The 17,805-nt window shown below is 41.3% G+C and overlaps 1 protein-coding gene across 3 annotated transcripts in view; it reads left to right on the plus strand.

Annotated features, from left to right (window-relative positions):
- The window catches only part of Ctps2 (CTP synthase 2), a 100,085-nt gene that overhangs the window by 17,213 nt on the left and 65,067 nt on the right, over positions 1-17,805 (plus strand). For all 3 annotated transcript variants that reach the window (XM_026396718.2, XM_077793774.1, XM_026396716.2), the window contains exons 5-9: positions 5,560-5,676; positions 5,821-5,904; positions 7,485-7,565; positions 11,076-11,227; positions 16,474-16,606. In XM_026396718.2, coding sequence (XP_026252503.1) covers positions 5,560-5,676; positions 5,821-5,904; positions 7,485-7,565; positions 11,076-11,227; positions 16,474-16,606 — 567 coding nt within the window. The remainder of the gene's footprint in view (positions 1-5,559; positions 5,677-5,820; positions 5,905-7,484; positions 7,566-11,075; positions 11,228-16,473; positions 16,607-17,805) is intronic.

Here is a 17,805-nt window from a genome sequence, read left to right on the forward strand (position 1 = left end):
AAAATTCTTCCTTTCTAATTTTATATTATTTATTTTGCAGTACTGGGGATAAACCCAGAGCCTTGTGAATGTTAAGCAAGCATGCTATCAATGAATAACAAACAATAGAATGAACAAACAATAGCCCGAACCCCTGGCTATTGTTTTTGAGAATCTTCTTTGAACTAAACTTTTATGTTTCATTCTGGGGCCAGTGTACCTCACTCTTTTTTTTTTTTTTTAAATTAATCTTTTTTTTTTTTAAAGAGAGAGTGAGAGAGGGGAGAGAGAGAGAGAATTTTTAATATTTATTTTTTAGTTCTCGACGGACACAACATCTTTGTTGGTATGTGGTGCTGAGGATGGAACCCGGGCCGCACGCATGCCAGGCGAGCGCGCTACTGCTTGAGCCACATCCCCAGCCCTACCTCACTCTTTTTGTCATCTTTTTACAAAGAAGTATACTGTAGATTTAGACTTAATTGTTGACATTTTCACTTGCATAATAGAATTAAGAATTCTCAGTGACAGCAGAATGCAGTGGTGCAGGCCTGTAATCCCAGTGTTTTGGGAGGTTTAGGCAGGAGGATTGCAAGCTCAAGGCCAGCCTCAGCAATTTAGTGAGGCCCTCAATAACTTAGTGAGACCCTGTCTCAAAATAAAAACTGAAAAGGGCTGGGGATGTGGCTCAGTGGGGATGTGCCCTGGGGCTTAATGTCTAGTACCAAAAAAAAAAAAATGAAAAATGAAAAGAAAGAATTCTTACTGACAAAGCTGGGTGTGGTGGCAAGTGCCTGTAATCCCAGCTGCTCTGGAGGCTAAGGCCAGAGGGTTGTCTGAGCTCAGTAGTTGGCGACCAGCCTAGGCAATATAGACAAACCCCATCCCTGCACCCACCCCAAAAGAATCCTCAGGGACATCTCAAATTAAACTGAAGTTTCCATCTCAACAAGCAGCAAGCATTTTTAGGCCTGTACCTGGCAAATTATTCCCTTTTTTTTTTTTTTTGGTCATTTCTAGGTTCTTTATTATTTATTTTTTTCTTATTCTGCCCTTGAATTTACTTTTTCAGTTTAGCAACCATTCATTTAGCACATAATATGTACTAGCCTGGTGACAGCTGCCAGGGATGCAAGGTTGGATGTGACCTCTTCAATGAAGAGACGACCAACCTTACACATCCATAAATTTGCTGCTGCTTTGGTTTTTAATCTAAAAGCAGGGTGTGGTGGTGCATGCCTGTAATCCCAGCAACTTGGTAGGCTGAGACGGGCGGACCACAAGTTTGAGGCCAGCTTCAGCAATTTAATAAAATCCTAAGCAACTTAGCGAGTTCCTGCCTCAAAATGAAAAAATAAAAAAAGGGCTGGGGTTGTGCTTAGTGGTGAAGCACCCCTAGGTTCAATCCCCAGTACCAAATAAAAAATAAAAAAACAATTTTTAATCTAGTAGTCTCCCTTTATGTGTGGCAGATTCTTAGCTTGGATGTGTAAAACCTCAGATAGTATCAACTCTGTATGTACTATGTATTTTCCTACACATATATACTTAAAGTTAAAAAAAATTTTTAGATGTTGATGAGCCTTTATTTTATTCATTTATTTATATGTAGTGCTGAGAATTGAATTGAGTGCCTCACATATGCTACACAATTGCTCTACCACTGAGCCACAGCATCAGCCCTATAATAAAGTTTTAATGTATAAATTAGGTGCAGTAAAAGGTCGAGTGATAACTAATAATAAATAGAAAATTATAACATATTATAATAAAAATCTAAACTTATGAACTGTTTATTTCTGGAGTTTTTCATTTAATATTTTTGAGCTGTGGCTGACTAGAGGTAATAAACTGTGGAAAGTGAAACCCTGCAGAAGAGGAACTGAAGATTTCTGAACAGTGGTAACCTTGACCCAGAGGCCTAGGAAAGGGAACTGCCCAGTAGGTGGAGAGAATGCTGTACCAGCAATGGCCACTTGAGGGCAGGCGTGGATAATATTTGAAGTTTTAAAGTTTTGGCCTCTTCGCATTCTCTCCCAGAGTACTCCCACTAACAATCAGAAAAGGGATGGGAGTGTGTAGCTTAGTGATAGAATTCTTGCCTAGCATGTGTGAGGTCCCGGGTGCCTCCTCCAGCACTTCAGAAAAAAAGAAGAAGAAAAGACAAAAAAAACCCCTAAGATATCTGTACATGGTTTCAGTTCAAGTGCAGACCTCTTCTCAAAAAATCTCGTTTTTATTAAAATCTGGTGTGTTGTAGTGAGTGAGCTCTTACTCTCTCCATCGCCACCAAATTCTTGCCTGCATGTGATATGTTTTTGCTACTTGGAGTTTCATAATTGTGTGATTCTCTTACAGAAAGTTCATATCATGTATTCCTATCCCTTTTTTTTTTTTTTTGGTACTGGGGATCTAATCCAGGGGTTCTTTACCATTGAGCTACATCTTCACCCCCCCTTTTTTTGAGAGAGAATTTTTAAATATTTATTTTTTAGTTTTTGGTGGACACAACATCTTTATTTTATTCGTATGTGGTGCTGAGGATCGAACCCAGCGCCCCGCACATGCCAGGGAGCAAGTTACTGCTTGAGCCACATCCCCAGCCCAACCTTTTTTTAAATTTTAAAATATTGTTTTAGTTGTAGGTGGACACAACGCCATTTATTTATTTATTTATTTATTATGTGGTGCTGAGAATTGGACCCAGTGCCTCACAGGTGCTAGGGAAGTGCTCTACCACTGAGCCACAACCCCAGCCCAATCCCCAACCATTTTTATTTTCCTTAATTTTGAGATAGGGTGTTGCTAAGTTGCTTTAACGCCTTGATAAATTGCTGAGGCTGGCTTTGAACTTGTGGTCCTCCTGTCTTAGCCTCCTGAGTTGCTGGGATTACAGGTGTGTGCCATTGCACCTGACCATATATTCCTATTCTTTCCATACTCAGGAATTTTGAATTTTAATTATGTTTTGTTATTTGAATTAAAGTTAGTAAGGAATAATCTCTTCCACATCAGGGTGGTCTTAGACTTCTTAGCTTGATTCTGTTGTAGTTTTGGTAACAGTTCACTAGAACACTTACTTAGGATTTATGTTACATTTTGAGACCTTTCTTTGCATCTCAATCACTAATCTAACCTCTCAGTGCAGCATGCTGGATGCTAGGCATGTGGCCTTGTTGGGGATGCAGGTTGCTCTTGGAGGGTGCTCAGGGTCAGCCTTACTGAGGGACAATCTCTTTTCTGGCTGAAGAGAAAGAAAGAGCAAGCTGTAGATGAAGAGGGACACTGGGGGACCTTAAGGGCAAAAGAGTGTGGTTCATTTTGGAGCAGACAGTAGGGCTATGGGGACAGGTAAGATCAGAGACTTGGGCCAGATCATGAAGGGCCTTTGGCTGGCCCATAAAGGAGTTGAGATTTTATTTTTTAGTGAAGCAGCAAGCTGAGGTACTAATAAGCTTAGGAGAGACATTTTGAATCTGTTTCTTTTTTTTTTTTTTCCTGTGCTGGGAATGGAACCGAGGGCCTTGCATATACTCTAATGGTGGAGCTATACTCCTAGCTCCATATTTTAAATTTTTAAAAGTTTATTCTGGGGTCTGGGGTTTGGCTCAGTAGAAGAGTGCTTGCCTAGCATGTGTGAGGCACTGGGATCGATTCTCAGCACCACATAAAAATAAATGGAATAAAGGTCCATTGACAACTAGAGAATATTTAAAAAAAATAGTTACTCTGCTGGTGTGAGACAAATGCTTCCATTGTAGGATGGGACAGGGTGGAAGTTGGAAGACCATTTAGATTGGAGGTCTGCAACCTTTTTCTGTGAAGGACATGATACTAAATATTTACAGCTTTGTGGGTCAGAGAATCTGTGACAACCTCTCAATTCTGTCATTAAGTATGAAACAGCCTTAGACAATATGTAAGGGAATGGGCAGGGATGGGGGTGTACTTGACTGACAAAGCATTTGCCTATCATTTGTGAGGATCTCTTGATCTCTAGCACTGCAAAAACCAAAAGAATGGACATAGCTGTGTGCCACTCAGGCTTCATTTATCGAAGCAGGCACTGGGCCATAGTTTACCATCCCCTGGTTTAGATTATTGCATTTATCCTGGCAAAAGATGATACTAGCTGGGTGCATCTAGGGTGGTAGCAGTAGAGAGATACTCGGGAGATTTTGAGCTGTGACTCACTAGACTAGGTTGGGTGAAGAGAAGACCATTCAGTCAGTAGAGGGAGATGCTCTTTGCTGTGATGTAGAAGCACCAAGGAATGCAGGCTTTGGGGGAGGGGTGATGGGGGACAAGAGTTTACTTTGGGAAGCATTAAGCTGGAGTAATTGTTGAGCCACCTAAGGTCTCAAGGACATGATGGCTCCAAAACTCAGTGCTGCGGGGAGAGGGTAGGGTTACAAGATTTCAGATCCATCCAGGTAGCTGAAGCCAGAGACGATGGTGAAATCTGGAACTGGGCTCACTATGATCCCTCCTCCTCCAACATCTGCATCATTCCACTGAGTACTCAAGTTTATTATGATAATTTTTTCTCTTTTGTGGTACTGGGGATTGAATCCAGAGATGCCCTACCACTGAGCTACATCCACAGTCTTCTAAATTTTATTTTGAGAAAGGTGCTAAGAGAGGCCTTGAACTTGCCATCCTCCTGCCTCAGCCTCCTGAGTTGCTGGGATTACAGGTGTGTGCCACTGCACCCAGCAAGTTTTACTCTTGAGCCCTATCTTGCTTTTCTTGTTAAATTCTGAGCTCCTTAGGAACATGTCGAAAATTCTTTCCAACACCTTGCTTATAGTGTTGAGCATGTAGTAGAGGCTCAAATACTAGAGAATACATTTTCAAATCCTTGTGATAGTCTTTAAGTATTTAATATAAAGAGGATGAGTGAGTTAATGTGAATTTTATCTTGGTCTAAATGAAATGCTTTAACTAACTTTATTGGAACCACTTTATAAATTAAGTTGACATTTATCAAAGGATTACACTGTAAGGAACATTCATAGGGCTTTTGGTACTATTTGTTTCAGAAAGCCAGCATGTTTTAATAAGATGATTCAATTTTTATAGGCAACACCGTAAGGAGTCGTGTAGGCATGTGCATGTGAGTGTGTATAGAATGTGGGAGAAAGAAAGAGAGGGAATGCTCATTATTTAAATTCAGACAGAACCAGGTGATTCTCACCTTTCTCATATTGTCACTGGATTTGAATTTTTCTTCTGATTGGAACCACTGGTAGAAAGTAGCTTACCTTGCCCCCTCTGTGGTCCTATTGCTCTTTCTTTTTTTTGGGGGGGGGTACCAGGGATTGAACCCAGGGGCACTTAACCACTGAGCCACATCCCCAGCCCTCATCGTTATATTTTATTTTGAGACAGGGCCTCACTAAGTTGCTGAGGCTGGCCTTGAACTTGTGATCCTCCTGCCTCAGCCTTCTGAGCTGCTGGGTTAGGCATGCACCACCACACCCGGCATTGTGCTCAGATTATTAAGAATTATTCTGTTAGCTTGTGGACTAATGGAAAATGTTAGATCATTTGTGTCTTATTTTTGTTTTCCATTCCCAGCTGGGAGGCACCATCGGAGACATTGAGGGAATGCCATTTGTGGAAGCATTCAGACAATTCCAGTTTAAGGCAAAAAGAGAGAATTTCTATAATATCCATGTCAGCCTTGTCCCACAGGTAGGCTTTCCAGATAAGTATATGGACAGCAACTTTGCTCAATATTTCTATGATATTTTATGTGTCCTATATTTGAAACTGGGGAGCCATTAATTGTCCAAAAGGCTACTTGTCTGGTGTATTGACAGACTCATTTCTTTTTAGCCCAGTGCTACTGGAGAACAAAAAACTAAACCCACACAGAACAGTGTCCGTGCGCTGAGGGGATTGGGTTTGTCTCCAGATCTGGTGAGTTAACCACAGTGGGTAAGTTTATCCCTAAAATCACTTGGAGTAGGACCTCCATATCGTTTTTTTTTTTTTTTTTTTGGTGCTGGGGATTGAACCCAGGACCTTCCACATGCTAAGCACGTGCTCTGTCTCTAAGCTACACTCCCAGCCCTTAATCTGTTACATCATCCAAGTCCTTTGTAGTTCTCCAATGGTTCCTTATGACAGTGAGCATTTTGTATCTGGGAACCAGGAAAGGCTTATTTCCTTATGTTTAAATTGACCATTTATTCTTCTTCAGGCCCTCATTTGATTGGCCACATTGACAGCTGGGCAAGTGCAATGGTCTTGCCATTTGTGTGGTTCCTGGATCCTTTAGATTGAATGTGGGATCCTGGGATATTTCTGTGACCCTGATAAAGATGGGCTTTCACTGCAGTTGTTATTATTATTACTATTTTTGGTGGTGCTGGGGATTGAACCCAGGGCCTTGTTCATGTGAGGCAAGCACTCTACCAACTGAGCTGTATCCCCAGCCCTACTACTGTTATTTTAGTCTAAAGAGCGGTGTGGCCTTGTAGCACATAATCTGGTTATCACCAATAATCTAGATCAGGGATCTGCAAATAATAGTTCTCAATTTAGCTGCCTATTTTTGTAAATAAAGTTTTTTTTTTTTTTAATCAGGGATCCAACCCAGGGGTGCTTAACCACAGAGCCACATCCCCAACCCCTTTTTATATTTTATTTTATTTTTTAAATATTTATTTCTTTTTAGTTTTCGGCGGACACAACACCTTTGTTTGTATGTGGTGCTGAGGATCGAACCCGGGCCGCTCGCATGCCAGGCGAGCGCGCTACCGCTTGAGCCACATCCCCAGCCCTTTATATTTTATTTTGAGATAGGGTCTCACTAAGTTGCTGAGGCTGGCTTTTTTTTTTTTTTTTCATATGGGGGATTGAACTCAGAGGCACTGGACCACTGAGCCACATCCCCAGCCCTATTTTGTATTTTATTTAGAGACAGGGTCTCTCTGAGTTGCTTACTGCCTTGAAGTTGCTGAGGCGGCTTTCAACTCTCGATCCTCCTATCTCAGCCTCCCCAGCTGCTGGGATTACAAGCATGAGCTACTGCGCCCAGCTTGGAGATAAAGTTTTATTGGCATGCACTCAGTTATTTCCATATTGTCTATAGCTCCTTCTGCACCGCAGCAGCACAGCTGAGGATCAGGACAGTGACCGACCTGTCAATTTAAAATAGTTCCCAACTGGGTTTTTGGAGAAAAGGTTCATCAACCCCTGATCTAGCTCTTTTCTTGTATTTAATGAAGCAACACTTGTGAGCCTTGCCTCTGTTCATCAGAGATGTGCTGACATTTTGAGCTCTTTCTGGTAGATTTGTGTTGAATTTTATTGTTTCCTTATACTAGTGCTGAGCCCAATATCTAATAGTCCAGTGGACTGCTTAAAGTGAGCAATGCATACCTGGCCAAATCTCTTGTACTGTAAAGAAATGAATATAGTGTCATGCTAAAAATCAGTGCAACATGAACATCCCAGTTCCCACTTGCTGACCTGTGCATAACTGGCTTTGACAGATTGTCTGCCGAAGTTCAACACCCATTGAGATGGCCGTGAAGGAGAAGATTTCTATGTTCTGTCACGTAAACCCTGAACAGGTTGGTGCTGCCCTTCAGATTTTATTGTCTTGCATGAGCTTCTTCTGAAGCCAGAGTTTCGTACCTCTTCAATATTGTATTGTTTTGGGGGGCACTTACATAAGCTTTGGGGGGCATCTTATCCAGCTATGGCTTCCTAACTCTTAAGTGAACAATCTTGAGTCTCCTGATTCCTTAGACATCATTCCTTAATTTATAGGCACAAACCCACTGTGAGCTTTTTAACTCACAAACTTCACATGGTTCTCTCACTATTTTGAGACAGGGTCAGCCAATAAAGCTGAGAGACTTGCTAATGATTGAGGCTGGCCTGGAATTTGTAATCCTCATGCCTCAGCCTCTTGAGTTGTTGGGATTGCAGGTATGTGGCACCACGCCCAGCTTCTCCTAATTGTCTTTTTAATCATGTCTTTCCTTCTGGACACTTACTGCTTTCATTTGTTTTTCCTTTGTACAGCTTAACTCACCCTAAGCCACACCAGTACAGTAACACTTGTTCTCTCTCTGCTAATCACAACAGTGGCCTCAGTTCGTAGCATTACTATAGAAACTGTACTATGACTTGGGCTCAGGCCCTATGTTCTGCAGAACTTTTCACCCGAGTATTGGACAAATTAGTTTTTCTTTTTCTTTCCTTCTCCTATCTATTGTCTTTTGTTTCCAGAAGGCTCTAGCCCAAGGGCTGGGACTTGGCTATAGTTTATAAAGTGGCATAATGGTGCTCAGGCAAAGGATGAGGTTTGGCAGAAACCTTTTCTACATATGAGCCCTGAGTTCTCTGAAGTCTAAAAACCATTTAATGGGGTTTTTAATATCTTGGGAGGCAGGCTGATGAACAGCCCCCTGCCTGACGCTTCAAAGTTAGTAAATGAGTTGGAACTACTTTGAAAAAATAAAAAACTCTTTTTGTCTTTGTCTTTTGTCATACCATTTTTGTTTTCTTTTAGTCATTTGGAGTACCCATCCTATTGGTAGATAGTACTTTGTGTATATATTTTGAGATAGGGTCTTGCTAAGTTGGTGAAGCTGGTCTCAAACTTGTGATCCTCCTGTCTCAGCCTCCTGAGGCCACTGGAATTATAGATGTATGTCACCACACCTAACTAGTCTCCCCACTTCTTTTTTTTTTATTTATTTTTTAGTTTTCGGCAGACACAACATCTTTGTTGGTATGTGGTGCTGAGGATCGAACCCGGGCCGCACGCATGCCAGGCGAGCGCGCTACCGCTTGAGCCACATCCCCAGCCCCCCACTTCTTAATTGCAGCCTTTTCATGAGTAGTGGTGAATCTGTATTTCAAGTTGTTTTCATCTGTATCTCTGAGGAGGTGATGAAGAGGGCCACAGGCATCTCTGTGGACATGGCCCATCACCATATTTGAAAAATCTCTCTCTGGCCTGGAGGATAAATGAGTAAATAGTTCCACATTTCATGCCTTCCACTTTTGGGAGTTGCAGCTGGGCAGAGATTTCATTAGCAATTGGGGTGGAGCCCCATACTAGTGATATCTTGTGTCTTGGAATTGCATTGGTGCATGCACAAGAGAGGCTCTGTAATCTGAGTATCAAGTTGATGATATTCAAACAGCTTAAGAACACTTGACTTAGAGCTATGGGCTTGGGTAGACTGAACACAGAGTTGGCAGAACATTTCTTGGCTTTTATTTAGGATGTGGCAGATCCTTAAATGACTACAAGTAGCCCCTTGGATGTATTTGAGAGGCTGTTGAAAGCTCATTAGGGTAAATGTGAAAAACAACCACAGCCAGATATCAGCTGCTATTTAAAAATATTCTTCTCTTCTAACAGGTATAATTAATTTTACTGTGGTCAATGTGCACCAGCAAATGTACCCAAATGAAGGGAGCAGGGGACAAGATTACAGACGGAAGCAACTATAGTAGCAGTGACAATAAGCGAAGGGACAAATAAACTATATACTCACACTTAGACAAGGTGCATGTGTTCAGTGTGACTGCTTTAACTCACACGTAGAAGATGGTGGCTTGGACAGTGCATCTTGGATATTGATCTATAAAGCATCTACATTCTAATACCAAGTCTCTGACAACAGCACAGGGTCACTTCTGATACTAATTACCCAGAGTGAGCATCCAATGCCACAGATTTAAGGACTCACTTTCTTATAAGACCCCCCCACCCCACTTCATGCAAATTTCCATTGTTCCCAAGCCACCCGAGCTTCTGCCAGCTAACTACAAGTTTGGGGCTTCCATGATCCCCTTCTTTGATAGTGCACTAGAATAACTCACAGAACTCAGGAAAATGCTATATTTATAGTTCCTATTTTATTATAAAAGTGCAAATGAACAGCTAGATGAAGAGATGCAAAGGGTAAGGTCTAGGAAAGTTCTAGGCACAGGACTTGCTGAATCAGGGTGTGTCTCCCTCTTGGTACCTCTATATAGTTTCCCACCGGGAAGTTCCCCTACAAGCTTTGCTCTTCCAAAGTTTTTATTGGGGTATTATTATGTAGGTATGATTGAATACCTGGCCATGTGTTTGAACTCAATCCCCATCCCCCACTTCTTCCCTCCCCACAAGTTAGGCTGGTGGCTGAAAGTTCCAGTCCTCTAATCACTTGGTTTATTTTTCTGGTCACCAGTCCCATCCTAAAGCTATCTAGGGGCACCGGGAGTCACCTCAGCTGCATAATAAAGATACTTTATTACTCAGGAAACTCTGAAGATTTTTCAAGTGCTGTTCCAGGAATGGGGGACAAATATCAGTCAGTTGTCTTTCATTTTCAAGTGATTGGTTTTAGGACCCCTGTGGATACCAAATTCTGAGGGGCTCAAGTTCTATTTTAATATAAAATGGTGCACACAACTTACATATATCCTCTTTTTTTAATTAAATTTTTTTTTTGTACCAGGGATTGAACCCAGGGATGCTTAACCACTGAGCCACATCCCCAGTTCTTTAAAATTTTTCTTTCGAGACAGAGTCTTACTAAGTTGCTGAGGCTGGCTTTGAACTTCAGATCCTCCTGCCTCAGCCTCTGGAGCTGTTGGGATTATAGACATGAGCCACCTTTGTGCCTGGTCACATCCTCCTATATACTTTTATTTATCTCTAGGTTGCTTATAATGTCAAATACAATGCAAATATTATGTAAACTGTTATGCAATACTGTTTAGGAATAATGACGAGAAAAAAGTCTGTACATGTTCAATACAGATGCAGATATTATTTTCTGAATATTTTTGATCCATGGTTGGTTACATTCATCAGTGTGGAACCCGGGGTTATTGCTGTATATTTACTTTTTATTTTACCATGATACCCATTGTTCTGGAAGTAGAGTAATGAACTCAAAGAGTTGTGTTATTAAATCAAACTCACCTTGTATTAATTCTGACTCTCATTTAGGTTACTGGATTTTCTTATATCAATATAAATAAACTGACAGTCTCTTGAGTTTTGTCTCATTTCTGTGGCACATTTGAGGCAATCTATCTAAGTGTGGTGTTTTATTATTATTGATTAGGTCATATGTATCCATGATGTTTCTTCCACCTACCGAGTGCCTGTGCTTTTGGAAGAACAAGGCATTGTTAAATACTTTAAAGAGCGATTGGACCTGCCCATTGGTGATTCTTCAAGCAATTTACTTTTCAAGTGGAAGAATATGGCTGACAGGTATGTGAAAGGAATTACTTATAGAATCTTTAATAATTCCTGTACTCTGAAAATGTCTGGAGCCTTTGATTTTGCATTACTTAAACCAAAGTGAATTGAAGGAATTTTTACCTAGAAGGAATATTTTTAATTCTGGAAGGATTTTTAAATTTTTATTTACTTTTATTTTTTAAATTTTTGTAGCTGTAGATGGGCAGCATGCCTTTATTTTGTCTATTTTTATGTGGTGCCGAGGATTGAACCCAGTGCCTCACATGTGCAAGTACTCTGCCACTAAGCTACAGCCCCAGGAAGGATTTTTTTATATTTAATTTTTTTAGTTAGAGGTGGACACAATGTCTTTATTTCACTTTATGTGGTGCTCAGAATTGAACCCAGTGCCTCATGCATGCAAGGCGAGCACACTACTTCTGAGCCACCACCCCAGTCCTAGGATTTTATTTATTAATTTCTTTTTCTCTGTCTCTTTCTCCCTTTTCTCTTTCTCTCTTTTCTCTCTCCTCTCTTTTCTCTCTTTCAGTACTGGGGATTGATCCCAGGAACACTCTACCACTGAGCCATATCCCCAGCCCATTTTTATTTTATATTTGAGACAGGATCTTGCTAAATTGCTGAGGCTGGCCTTGAACTTGTGATCTTTTTGCCTCACCTCCCCAGTAGCTGGGATTACACACATGTACCACCATGCCGGGCTAGTTTATTCCTTATTTTCTTAAGTTTTACATTTTTTAAATGTTGCAAGCTTTTTGTTCTGTTTTGTTTTTTAAGACTTGGCTAGCATTTCCTAAAGAAAATCCTGTTGAGTGGGAAGTTTCAGCTATTACCATTAATGTTCAATTCTGCAGCTATTAACTAGTTCATATCATTATTAAAATTCCTGACAGGTTTTAGCTTTAATTTAACTATTTTAATTTAAGCCAAGTTTGCTTGAATTTCAAGTCCTAGAAATAAAATCCCAGAACCCTGTTTTCTTTTCTTCAATGCAGTTGAGGTGTGACTCTGCAAGTCACAGGCTACCTGATTGCTTGTGCAGCTTAGGTCAGTAGATTCTGGATTCAGACTCTGGCTGTCTTACTAACTGTAAATCTGGGTAGTTTACTTCACTTCTCTTGGCTCGTCCTATTATCTATACATATCAGGGGCCTACCAGTACCCACCTAGTGGGAATTAATGAGAGAAAACACAGGACTTCACATTGAGTCAGGCACCAAGTATTGGTTGCTGATGTTGGCAAACATAATTAAAATGATTTGACCGTGACAAAATCACTGAGTTTGGTAGACTGAAATGCTCTTGCCCTTTCACTTAAATATATTTTTTTCATTTTTTTGTTCTGTGCTAAGCAGGTGCTCTGCCACTGAGTTATACCCCCACACCACTTTCACTTAAACAACAACAACTCGAAACTGCTTTAGACTTTCTGGGGCAAGTAGAATCAAGAATAATGCACAATTTCTGACTTAGGTACTCTAATAAATAATGATATAATCAAGCCTCTACCCTCTAGAAAGCTTTAAAGAATCCATCATTTTGTAGGAATTTTCTGAGTAGCTTGGAGCTGATCCTCTTTAGCACTAGGATTTTTAGTATTTAACTCTTTTATTGAAAATAGCTTTATGCTTCTAAACTTTCTTTTATTATTATTATAATATTTTTAAATATTTATTTTTCAGTTGTTGTTGGACACAATACTTTTAATTATTTTATGTGGTGCCGAGTATCAAACCCAGGTCCTCGCAAGTGCTAAGCGAGTGCTCTACAGCTGAGCCACAATCCCAGCCTGATTTCTATTATTATTATTATTATAATTATTATAATTATAATAATAATAATAATTATTATTATTATTGGTACTGGGGATTGAACTCAGCATTTCTTTCCCACTGAATTACATCCCCAGGCCAACCCCCACTTTAAAATCTTTTATTTCGAAACAGGCTCTCACTAAGTTGCTGAGGCTGGCCTCAAACTTGTGATTCTCCTGCCTCAAACTTGTGATTCTCCTGCCTCAGCCTCCTGAGTTGCTGGGATTACAGGCATGTGCCACCATGCCTGGGTGCTTATATGCTTTGTAAAGCCAAATGTTTGGTCTTTGTATTAGTTTACTGTAGCTGCTGTAACAAAATACCATAACCTGTGTGGCTTTAAACAGTAGAAATTTATTCTCTCATAGTCCTGGAGGCCAGAAGTTCCAAATCAAGATATCCATAGGGTTAATTCCTTCTGGAAACTCTGGAGTATCTGTCCCATGCCCCTCTTCTACTTTCTAGTGGCTTCCTGCAATCCTTGATGTTCCTTGGCATATGGTCCTAACACTCTAATCTCTGCCTCTGTGTTTATATCACCCTTTCCCTTGTGTCTTCTCCCGTTCTCTTCTTTTGGAAGTATGCTTGTCGTTGGATTTATGGCCCACCCTAATCCAAGATGATTTCATATGGAGATCCCTAACTTAGTTATATCAACAAAAACCCTTTTTCCACATAAGGGGGACATATTATTTAGGTGGGCACCATTAGCTTTATCGTAGTGTTTACTCAAAGGAGATGTTGATAAATTCCACATGGGCTGTGATATTGGTTAACTGATAATGGTGATGTAGGATATCCACTTTTTTTGTGGTGCTGGAGATGAAACCCAGGGCCTCACACATGCTAGGCAAGTGCTCTACCATTGAGTTCCACCACCACCAGTTCCTATTCTTTCTTTTTTTTTTTTTTTTTTTGTTACTAGGGATTGAACTGAGGGGCACTCGACCACTGAGCCACATCCCCAGCCCTATTTTGTATTTTATTTAGAGACAGGGTCTCACTGAGTTGCTTAGCACCTTGATGTTGCTGAGGCTGGCTTTGAACTTGAGATCCTCTTGCCTCAGCCTCCCAAGCTGCTGGAATTACAGGCATGCGGCTCTGGGCCTAGCCATATTCTTTTTTTTTTTTGAGAGATGGGTCTCACTATGTTGCCAGGCTGGCCCTGAACTCCTGGGCTCAAGTGATCTTCCTGCCTCAGCCTCCCAAGTAGCTGAGACTATAGGCATGAGCCAGTTCACCTGACTAGAATGTCCATTTTTTAGATGTTGTTCCCTGGCTACTCTTATTCAAAGGAGCAGCCTCAGTGATGGAAGCCTAGTGATGCCTGGACCCAGGGGTCCTTGGTTAAACTGGAAGGAAAGCTCGTGGAGCACCTCTCTTGGCTTTAGGACCTGCCTGGGGATAGGCTTGCAAAGTGGATTCCCTCTTCTGTTCCTGCAGCAGCTTATAGTTGTACCCAAAGCTTGCCTATACCCCCTGATGTTAGCTTTGTGGAGCACACCAGGCTGTTCTGGGAAGGGCGAGTCAAGAGGGAAAAATGGCACAAGGGATTTCCTGCACAGTGGCCCTTTTCTGAGAGGTGTGACCCATGGACTCACCCATTCTAAGTGACTCCCCCTCCTTTGGGAAGCCCAGACGTGAAAGAGCCAGAGGAGGAGTCAGCTGGAGCAGCTTCCTTCCCAGGGCAGAGCTGATGCCCCTCCTCTCTTTGGAGGAGGGAGGAGGAGTAAGGCCCAGCCAACCTGCTGTGCAGAGGCAGCTGTGATTGCCAGGACCCAGGTGTGGGTCACCTGCCTCTGAAGTCATCATCATTGCTGATACTTGGCTCCCTATCAACTAGCTTTCTGTTATCTGAATCCCTTAGGGAGAGATGGCATGAGATGTGTGTAGCTGTGGAATCTCCAGAGCAACATAAACTTTAGCAGGGAGGTCAAGGTTTAGCAGCTTTCTGTAGGTACTTCAGTCACCTTCCTAGAAAGTACTTTCCTAAACTGGGCATGGTGCCACATGCCTGTGATCCTGGCAGCTGCGGAACCTGAGGCAGGAGGATCACAGGTTCAAGGCTAGCCTTAGCAATTTAGCAAGGCCCCTAAGCAACTTAGTGAGGCCCTGTCTATAAATAAAAAATTTTAAAAAAGGGCTGGAGATATGGCTCAGTGGTTAAGCACCCCCTGGGTTCAATCCCTGGTACCAGAAAACGAAACAAAAAAACCCCACAAAAACCAAACTAAAACCAGAACAAACAAAAGGAAGTATTTTTCTGGCAGTTTTGACCTCTTACTGAGCATTTTTCTCCACCCAACCTGTTTTTGGCCATGCTATTCTTGTATAGAAGAAAGCTATTTCTCACCGTGGAATTTTTGGGAGGTGTTAGTGCAAGGGCCACATCAAAGATCCAAAACATCTTCAGCCCCAAGATGACATTTCCACCTACTTAATATCAGGTTACATGTTTTTCTTGTTCTTTGAACAGATTTCTTGATGAAAGCCACATGAAGGATTATGTCTCTAATGGTGAATTGTGATTGAGCATCTTCTATAGAATGGAACTTTCTCATAAACATGATCTAAATGGCTTGTAATATTTTAAGTAGTTCTCTTAGCACCATTCTTCAGGCATGGCATGAATACGCAGACATTTGTGAGCCAGCTGGGAATGCAAGAATTTAAAATGGAGACATTTTGAATGCATTTTCTTATACAATGTCACCTTACGAAATTAATATAGGAATGTTTTCTATTGACAAGCAGAATGCTTTTTCTTATTCAATGTCACCTTATAAACTAATTTATGAACAGCTCTTGTTTATGAGATAGCTTTTAAAATGTCTTGTTTTGAATGCTTTTAAATTTTCTCAGATTTATATCTGCACCTGCTTATACAAGCCAACATTGGCATTTATTAGGATTTTGAAACCTGGTGAGGAGATTTTGGTGCTTTGGAGGGGAGATTTGACTCAGGTTCATCAAGCATGAGCTTTATCTGCTCCTAAGATTTCTTTTTTTTTTTTTTTTTTTTTTTTTGGTGCTGGGGATTGAACCCAGGGCCTTGCGCCTTGTGTATGCAAGGCAAGCACTCTACTAACTGAGCTAAATCCCCAGCCCTGCTCCTAGGATATATCTTAAGTACTAAGTGCCTTGAAACTGGAGCAGTGCTATCTGTTTTTTTTTTTTTTTTCGTACTAGGGATTGAACTCAGGGGCACTTGACTACTGAGCCACATTCTCAGCCCTTTTTTGTATTTTATTAGAGACAGAGTCTCACTGAGTTGCTTAGCATCTTGCTTTTGCTGAGGCTGAGCTTGAACATGAGATTCTCCTGCCTCAGCCTCCTGAGCTGCTGGGATTACAGGCGTGCGCCACCATGCCTAGCCTTTTTTTTTTTTTTTATGATGTTCCATGACATGCATATAAACTTTGAGCTTGTCTTTCTTCTCAGGTATGAAAGATTACAGAAAACATGTTCCATAGCCCTGGTTGGTAAATATACCAAACTCAGAGACTGCTACGCCTCCGTGTTCAAGGCCCTGGAACACTCAGCCTTGGCCATCAATCACAAGTTGAATCTGATGGTGAGTCCAGACCAGGTCTCCCAGATATGTCAGCCTTTAGTCCAATACCTTGCGTTCGAAAGGGGCAGGTTGTGCCAAAGGGTCCCTGCAACCACACTCAGATGGACCAGGACTCACAGGACTCAGCATAATGTCATACTCATGGCTAAGATTTACTGCCAAAGAATATAAAGCAAAATTGGCAAAGGGAGAGGTCTGGGGAAACCAGGTGCAAGCCTCCCCCAATGGAGTTTCACAGATTGAGCTTAATTCCCCCAGCAATGACTTGTGACAACATGTGTGAAATGTTCTCTACCAGAGATGCTCATTAGAAACTTATGCCCAGGTTTTTTCTTTTTTTCTGGGATGCTAGGGGTTGAACCCAGGGTCTCTTGTATGCTAGGCAAGTGCTTTACCCTTGAGCTAGCACCCCCAGCCTGTGCCCAGGGTTTTTATTGAGGGTTGGTCATGTAGGTACTCTCTGCTTACTATGTACCTGAATTCCAGCCCTGCAGGAGGGAACCATGTACTCAGAGTAAATCTTGTTGTTTGTAACAAACACTTTAGGTACAAAGAGCCACTCTTATCAGTTCTTGGAATGATGGGAACCCTTCTGAAATCCATGCTTCCAGATGCCAACCAAGGGTCAATCTTTTAAGTAGTCCTCTCCAAGGATAATGGTTATGTCTTCTGTGCTAGCTATTTTCTGCATACAGGTTTAAGGCACATTTCTGAAATTAGACTTTGCATAGCCAGTTAAACATATATTTCATGCTCATTAAAGCACATTTTATTTACCTAACAAGAAAATAATAGAACATTCCTTTCCCTTTAGCATTAGGTAGGATAGAATCCAGATTTTTAAAATATTTTCCTTTTTTTCATACTGGGGATTGAACCCAGGGACACTTTCCCACTGAGCTACATCCCTAGCCCTTCTTATTTTATTTTACTTTGAGACAGAGTCTTGGTAAGTTGCTGAGGGCCTCACTGAGTTGCTGGGTGGTTCTTGAATTTGTTGGTCCTGCCTCAGCCTCCTGAATTGCTGGGAATATAGGCCTGTGCCATCCTGTCTGGCCTGTATTACCCTTTCTGACTTGAAGGAATAGTCCCTGGTAAACAATGGTTATTTGTTTTAAAAATCATTATTATGGAATAGCAGAAGTGTGGTTATTATATATAGCCTGAATATCTTCCCCACTGGCTTCTAATCGCCAGTC

Source organism: Urocitellus parryii, chromosome X, assembly GCF_045843805.1.
Source record: "Urocitellus parryii isolate mUroPar1 chromosome X, mUroPar1.hap1, whole genome shotgun sequence".
In the NCBI taxonomy this organism is placed as follows: Eukaryota; Metazoa; Chordata; class Mammalia; order Rodentia; family Sciuridae; genus Urocitellus; species Urocitellus parryii.